Below are 8,376 nucleotides of genomic sequence, written 5' to 3' on the forward strand. Positions count from 1 at the left end.
ATCAAATTCAAGATTGATAACTTCATATGAAAATTTTCTTAAACACCCAAGTAAAATCTCGGGCTTAGAAACACTGAAGTCTTTCTACGAGAAAAAAAAAAAGTGCAATAATGATTTTTTTTTTTTTTAATTGAGAATTCAATATGTTAGACTCTAGTTCAGCAGTTTGGGAGGTTGAGAGAATCAGTCATCTTAATTGCAAAAGAACAAGTTGAGAAAGGAAAGGGTTTTACTTGGACTATAGTTGTACCCTTATGTCAGAGACCTCTGCCTTTAGATTTAATTCACACAGTTCTGCAGTGTGTATTCTGTGCTTTGCCATGAACTTTCTCTCTAAATTTTTAAAGGATTCTTTTAAATTCATAAAATAAAAGTAAAATTTTCTTTTATTTACTTTTGAAAAGTTATGTGCTTGGTGAGTTTTTTTTCTCTTCTGGTAAGAACCTCAAGAAAAAATAAAACTTAAAAGTCTAGAACAAGAAAAAAAATTGTAAGCTCTCTTGTTAAATTTGCAAGCACACTTGTTTAATTTGCAAACAAACACATTATAACAAACTGCACTCAATTTGTCAAATCCTTGAATACACTTCTCAGTTTATGAATGCCCCTGTAACAACGCTCCAGGTAGATGGCTATTATTACTTTTGTGATATTTAGCTGTTCTGACTCTGATTTCATGGTCAGTGGCCTTGTGCATGTGTTTCAGGTTTTAGACATTCACGATGGCTTGTGATGGTGCTTTGCTTACCTTCCAGAGTTTTTTCAAGTCTGACAAGTTTTTGGACATTTACTTGCATAACTACCTTTCCTAAGCCCAGTGGAAAGAGTATGGATTTTGAAACCCAACAAATATGATTCAAAAAACCACTGTGCTCTAACTAGCTGTGTGGCCTTGAACCAGGGTACTTCACCTTGTACTATCTTCATCTCCTAATCTGTAGCACAGGGATAATTGTATAGAGTTATATTGAAGAGGAAATAAGTTATATGTAAAATGCCTGTTACAGTATCTGGCACACAGCAGTCTTCCACAAAGGAGAGCTACTGCTGGTGGTGTATTATCATTACTGTTATCATTATTATTGCAATTATTTCATAATTTCAGGTGCTCTTTTTTCAGCACTGTACTTCTCTTCTTACTGTCATTAATGGAACTTAATTTAAATATGGTAACTTTTCAGTATATTATTATCATTGTATTATCTTAGACTTTTCAGTATGTGAGAAAATTATAATTGCTCTATATAGTCCTTTTCTTGCTAACTCTATGTCATTTCAACAGTAATAAAGGCGATTGATGAATCTAAATCTGCTCTTGCATTTTTGTACTATGTTGAATAAGAGTGGTAGAGCTCTGTACACACCATCCGGAAGAGCGTTACTTCCTACTTCCAACATGAGCATGGATACACTACAATGAAAGTTAAAGCAGATTGTTAAACTTTTTTGATCATTGTTAAGGAAATAAAATTCTTGAAATACATAAACTCTATTTTTGGTTGTTACGTTTGTTTTTGTACAGAGTTGAGCACAGTGATACTTTTCTATAACAATGAGATACTACAGCAGGGTCTTCGTTGGGATTCAGCAAAAACTTAGTGGAATAGCTGTATATTTTTATAAATTGAAATTGTCACCTGGCACAAATACTATTTAGGGATATATTTAAGGATCTTCCAAAATTGAGAAAAAGTCCAAAAAATGGACCTCCTTTTCTTCCCTATGGGTCAATAGAGCTATCTGGAAGAAACCTCAGATGGCCTACCAATTTCCAGGACAGCTGAAAAGTAGTTGCAAAAATATTACCACGAGATGTTAGGAGCTGTGTTAAATTATCAGAAAGCTTAGATGGAAAGGGAAGTGGAGGAAGGATGGATGCTAATGCATTTATTGAGCTAACATTTATTCTGTACGTGCCAGGTGTTTTATTATATACATTGCCTAACTCAGTCCTTATGACGACTCTGCAAGATATAGGTTCAGATAGGTTGGGCACTTTGGCCAGTACCTGCAGCTAATGAATAACGAGTTGGGATTTGAATCCAATTCTGATTCTCTCCAGAGTCAATGCCTTTATTACTGTGCTGCCTCCTCAGGAATTATGCCACAGAATCCAAATTCCCTTCATTCCAAGTTTTTCGCAAAGTGAACTTTTGGAAAAACCTGGCTCACTTAAGCTCCAGGCATATCTATCTATCTATCTATCTATCTGTCTATCTATCTATCTATCTATCTATCTATTTTTGCCTGAACACAGAGGCTAAATATTTTCATCATGTACGTGAAATGTTTCCTACACAGAGATTTTCCTGGTTATCAAGTAAAGCTGTTGTCTCTGACTTAACCCTTTTCCATTGATGCAGATTCTTCAGAATATCCACGCTTTATGTAATGGAGAAATACAGATCTAAGAAAATCACATGGTAGGCTGGTAGGTAGGTGATAGATAGATAGATAGAAGGAAAGAAAGAATGATATAAAAGTAGTTCCTTCTCCAAAGACAGAAGAAGATTCAGATATTGATTTGCTATTCACAGTGTTTCTTTTTTGGGTTGAAAGTCTTTTACAGTATATTTCTACTGGAATAGCAGTAGCTGTCAGTCTTACAGAAAGAAATTGCTGATTGAGCTTGAGACCTTATCAGAAGAGCTTGAGACCTTATCAGAAGGGCTTGTCACAAATTAACGCCTTCAACTCATTTTATAGATGAGTAGCTTAAGTCCAAGAGGTGAAGTGACCTGTCTCACAATTAGTGGTATGTCTCCTGAATATTAATCCAGTGATCTTTCTGTTACTCTGTGATAATCTTTATAAACTTCATCCCCTGTTTGACAGTGTGTATTAAACAGGACAGCCTCCTGACTTCAATAGAATATATAACTTGCAGAGATCACCATCAGGTTCTTCCTGAGATTTGTAGAGATTTGTCTGAATGCAGAGAATTGTGTTGTACTCTATCCCTTGCATAAGGCTCAGCTAAGAACACAGAATTGACTGGCTCAGGAAGAAGGTTTTTGTCTTGGGAAAGTAGAAAGTAGACATGTAACCGGTATTTTGAATTTGTAATAAATCTAGTTCTTCAGGCTTCTGGAGCTGCTTGGGATCCTTTCATTCAGTGCTCTCAAGGCTTAGTTAATATCTAAATTTTATCAGATTAAAGGGACCAATAAGTATGTACCTAGATTAATAATATTGGCTCTGATTACAGATGTTAAAGCATTATAAGGAGAGGAATAAAAAGTGTTCCTCTGGTAAACCAGGCCAATACCCAAATGTTGCATAATAACCAGACCATTTTAAAAGTCTACAAAGTTCTTAAGCAGTAAGTGTTAATAGCTCATTTTTATGATTCAGAAAATGGAAATAAAATAGTTTGCTATATTTTTCAAAAGAGTCACAAGTATCTCACATATTTGGGACTAGAATCCAGCTTTCCTGGCTCTTCTTAATCTCTTACTTGTTCCATTAGTCCCACGTTATATCAAGTATGTCTTTGATACTTTCAACAATTAGTTTCTATCCCATTTCCATCATTACTAATCTAGTTCAAATTCTCATTACCTCTCAGTGGTTATGACAGTAGCCTTCTAACTGTTATTCCTGTTTTGGGCCTCTTTTTCTTCCAATCTGTCTTCCTGCTTAGTTCAGATCATAATGCACTGTTCTTCAGAAGTCATTGCATCTCTGTGGCCTACCAGATTGAGTCCAGACCCTACGAAGAGCTCTGTTACTGGTCTTAAATGCATTTCCAGCCTTATCACCCACTACTCTCTTTGCTCTACCGCACAGTCTTTCAGCCTCTGAAGTGCTATTGGGCTGCTCATTTTCTTGGATGCGTATTGCTACCAGAGAGAATTTCTTCCCCACATCTTTGAATGTCAGCACACATACATTAACTCATGTCATGTTCTCAGTAACTCTGTAGGTCAATATATTATTGTCCCCATTTTACAAATGTAAAAACCAAGAGACTCAGAGAAGTTAAGTTGCTAGTAAGAGTAGGATTTGAATCTTAGTCTGTTTGATCGCAGAATTCAAGCCCCTCTACTCTCCTGCTGCTCACTATATCATGATGACTCTTCTCAAGTCTTCCTGGATTTCGTTCACGTTGATCATCCCAAAGCCATAGTTATCTTTCCCTGTTCAGAATCACCATAGCTCTTTGTTTAGACCTTCTTCTTCCACTTAAGTGTGTCTGTGTTTACACACTTTCTATTATATGTGTGTGTCTTCATCTTATCTCCCCTTTAAATTTTAAGGTATTTGAAAACAGAGGTGTATTTGATTTGTCTTCTTATTTTCTCCAAAGTGACTTTTCCAAACCGTATGGTCTCAAATTAAAAAAAAACAAAAACAAAGAACAACAACAAAAAAAACCACAATTCTATTCTAAGTACAAGCTCATCTTTCCCTACAAGGCAGTGATATGGAGTGTTCTTGAGAACTCTCACTCTTAATAGCCCTCCTCTGGCTTGGAGTGAGGAAGACGTGAGGATAGAAGAACACCAGAGAGCAAAACATGGTCAGCTTGTTCAGATTCTGTCACTGACTACCACACTGGCTTGCTAAGGAAGCCATTACCCTAACACTGCATTCTCTTTTATGAAAGGTGAATCTATAGATGAAATGTTGATGAAGCAGGTAACATGCACAAAACTATAAGATCCTAGAAAACATTGCAATATTAAGGAAAGGCTTTGGCATCAAAAAAATTTGGGAGTACAGCTCTGCCAGCTCTGCCCCTTTGTACTGTATGATCTTGGACAAGTCAGTTAATAATTTTTAGCCTAGCTACCTATCTTATATTGTTATCATAAGGACCAAATTCAGTAGTATACATGAAAGCACTTTATAAAATAACATAAGTGTTGTTCAAAACCTTCAGATTATGGAAAAGTTCTAAAGAGATTTTCTTAAATGTATATTCATTGTCATAATTTTAGAGATTCTGCCTGGGCCAATTTCTAGTTTCATTAAAAGAAAACACTGTAGGTTTCCAGAAGATATTTACTTAATGTCTCTGTGTTTCATAGGATAGGAAAAAGGCCAGAGATGGATTTGGTACTGGGAATCCAAAATCTGTTAAGATCCGTTTGTGCAAAGGAAAATAATGTTACTGTTATTAACATCTTAGTAGTTTATAATGTGATCCTTATTATTGTTTTTTAAATTTGCAGACAGTGTGGCGTCAGAATTACTACAGGGTTATAGTAAATACTTGCCACATGATGTTGTCGTCATGACTGTGAAGTTATGCATACTATTTGCTGTGCTTTTGACAGTCCCTCTAATCCACTTCCCTGTAAGTACTCTTAAAGGTTTTGTTGCTTGGTGTAGCAGCTCCCTAATATGGCGACACTAATTCTTTACAGACTAGAATGTTTGAATCACATCTAGTCTTGTATATCTTATTCATTTGTCCAGTAATTGATCAAAGACCTCATACTTGCCTATGGCCCCATGAAAGCACAAAAATAACAGTGAACCGCTAAACTAATTTGTGCTTTTTCAGATTTAGTTTAGATTTACGCTGTCCCACAGCATTGTTTCCAATTTAGAGACTATCGTTCTTCTAAAGTTTTTTGGGTTTTTTTTTTCCCCTTTAATTCTGTATTCTGTTTTCAAAAGAATGTGCGCGAAGAGGAAAAAGTCAAGTCAGCAAAAATAAGCTCCTTCTAGTTTATTGGAAATTTATTTTCACATAGACTTTCTAGTCTAATCTTAGTCACAGATTTTATTTGCTCTAGAGTTATAGTTTAAGGGGCACAGCAGATCATCACTCGGCATTTAGTTGCCATATGTAAGACTCTTGAGAATTTCTGGGAGAATGGAATCATAGGCTTTGGGTACAGATGCTTCTAGTGGACGACTTGAGCCCCTGAACGGGGAGCTCCTTAAGACTGGGGCCTTCTCCCTGTGGGGACCGCAGTGCCAGGAGTGCAGCGGGGGCTGGGTAAACGCTTGTGGGACGTGACTGCCTGTTGGCCGCCTTAGCAGTGGAGAGCATCATGAACTAGTTTTCACATTTACATGCTGTGAAACAGATAATATAACATAAAACAGCAAATGGTATTTCTTTATCATGGCATGACTTCTTTTTCTGTTTTAAACCATTTGTTCTTTTATCTGTTGAATTTCATGAAAATGATACTCTGTGATTTCTTCACAAAGTGTTATTGTTGGTAATTTTGAAAATTATACAACCGAAAGAAATTGCATGTGAAAATTTTTTCAAGAATAAAACCAAAACAGTTTTTATGAAGCTCACACAGATAGGTATATTTCTCAGTTTATATGCAATAAATACCTTACAGTAATAGTTTATGCCATATTTTTGGAATCTAAATGGTTTAGAGAGCAAGAACATCATGGTAACTGTACCATACATGTGTTTCCCTAAGCAAGTAGTTTGGCTTTGATACCTCCTCTTTGCTTAAATCTTTTTCTGTTATACAGGCAAGGAAAGCTTTAATGATGATGTTTTTCTCCAATTTTCCATTCTCGTGGATTCGCCATTCTTTGATCACTGTAGCACTCAATATTATCATTGTTTTACTTGCGATATATGTTCCTGACATTAGGAATGTATTTGGTGTAGTTGGTAAGTTTTCTATTTCAAAAATTCCATTTTCTAAAATAGATTAAATTGTCATCCAGTCTCACATCTGAATCTGGCAATATTCTTTTCTTTTCCTCCCCACTTTAAGGTTCCAGTACATCAACGTGTTTGATTTTTGTGTTCCCGGGACTGTTTTATCTTAAACTGAGCAGAGAGGATTTTCTCTCATGGAAAAAGTTTGGGGTAGGTTGATTTTTGTTTGTTTCTTTTAAGAATCTTATTTTAAGAAATAACTTGTCATTTTATAATTAAGTATTTTACCTACATCACGAAAGTTAATGTATTTTGAACTATAATGTACATTATTGGAGCAGGTGAAGGTTTAAAATAATGCTCTAATTGTTCTTTATCTTTTTTCCTTATTTCCACAGGCGTTTGTTTTGCTCATCTTTGGTATTTTGATTGGTAATTTTAGTTTAGCACTCATTATTTTTAATTGGATTAATAAGTGAAAGAAATATTTTCCCACGTCTTTTGCTGAATAATTTACCTCCAAATGCAAAAAGGAATTATTCTGGAAGGCACCTTGGATGAATCCTCTTTATATGGGTTAACATTTTTGCAAACATTGACAGAAAAGCAGAACAAAACAGGAGTCGGTAGGGGAAAGTAGACATAGCAGTTTTAATCAAAATAAGAAACTCAAAATGCTCTTGAATATGTTGAGCATCTTTTGTTTGTGTTTTTTTTTTTAATTAACAGACTTTATTTTTTAGGGTAGTTTTAACGTTTACAGAAGTAATTGAACAGAAAATACAGAGAGTTCTCATATATTCCCTCATTCCAGCACACCCATAGTGTCCCACATTACTAACATCTTGCATTAGTGAAGTACATTTGTTATACTTGATGAGCCAACTTTGATACATTACTATTAACTGAAGTTCATAGTTTACAGTAGGGTTCACTTTTGATGCAACCACTGATCTTTTTACTGTCTCCATAAAAACCATGAGCATTCCCCAAGAGCCTTTTCTAAAATGTCATTTGGTGGAATCATATAGTATCTAACCTTTCGGGATGGCTTCTTTCACTTAGCAATGTGCATTTAAGTTTTCTACGTGTCTTTTCATAGCTTGATAGCTCTTTGTTTTTAATCACTGACAATATTCCATTGTATGGATGTACCACAGTTTGTTTCACTGACAATATTCTATTGTATGGATGTACCACAGTTTGTTTTTCCATTCACCTGTTGAATGACCTCTTGTTTGCTTCCAAATTTTGTCATTTGTGAATAAAGCTGCTACAAACATTTGTATGCAGACTTTTGTGTGGACAGAAATTTTCAGCTTATTTGGGTTAATACCAAAGACTATTTTTTAGCAATTGCTGCATGGTATGGTAGAATATTTAGTCTTATAAGAAACTGCCCAACTGCCTTCCAAAGTGGCTGTAACGTTTTGCAGTCCTGCCAGCAATGTGTGAGAGTTCCTGTTGTTCCACATCCTTGCCGACATTGGGTGTTGTCAGTGTTTCGGATTTTTGCCATTCTAATCGGTGTGCAGTTGTATCTCATTGTTGTTTTAATTTGCATTTCCCTATTGACATATGATGTTGAGCATCTTTTCACATGTTTATTTGCCATCTGTATATTTTCTTTGGTGAGGTTCAGATTTTTAAAATTGGGTTGTTTTTACATTGTTGAGTTTTAAGCCTTCTTTGTATATTTTAGACACCAATCCTTTATCAGATATGTGTTTCACAAAGATTTTCTCCCAGTCTGTGAGTTGCCTTTTCATTCTCTTAACAACATC

General features: G+C 35.4%; 1 protein-coding gene across 6 annotated transcripts in view; it reads left to right on the forward strand.

Moving 5' to 3' along the window:
* The window catches only part of SLC38A6 (solute carrier family 38 member 6), a 63,863-nt gene extending 55,814 nt beyond the window's left edge, over window positions 1–8,049 (forward strand). For 3 of the 6 annotated variants that reach the window (XR_005018683.1, XR_005018684.1, XM_036842501.1), the window contains 4 exons: window positions 5,178–5,302; window positions 6,457–6,601; window positions 6,708–6,802; window positions 6,991–8,049. Coding sequence is in view for 4 of the 6 variants with exons in the window: in XM_036842501.1 (XP_036698396.1) it covers window positions 5,178–5,302; window positions 6,457–6,601; window positions 6,708–6,802; window positions 6,991–7,071 (446 nt within the window). In the remaining 2 variants the exon portion in view is untranslated. The remainder of the gene's footprint in view (window positions 1–5,177; window positions 5,303–6,456; window positions 6,602–6,707; window positions 6,803–6,990) is intronic. The other 3 variants (XM_036842500.1, XM_036842502.1, XM_036842503.1) reach the window with 1 other exon arrangement.
* The last annotated feature ends 327 nt before the right edge of the window (window positions 8,050–8,376 follow it).

This window comes from Balaenoptera musculus, chromosome 2, assembly GCF_009873245.2.
Source record: "Balaenoptera musculus isolate JJ_BM4_2016_0621 chromosome 2, mBalMus1.pri.v3, whole genome shotgun sequence".
NCBI lineage: Eukaryota > Metazoa > Chordata > Mammalia > Artiodactyla > Balaenopteridae > Balaenoptera > Balaenoptera musculus.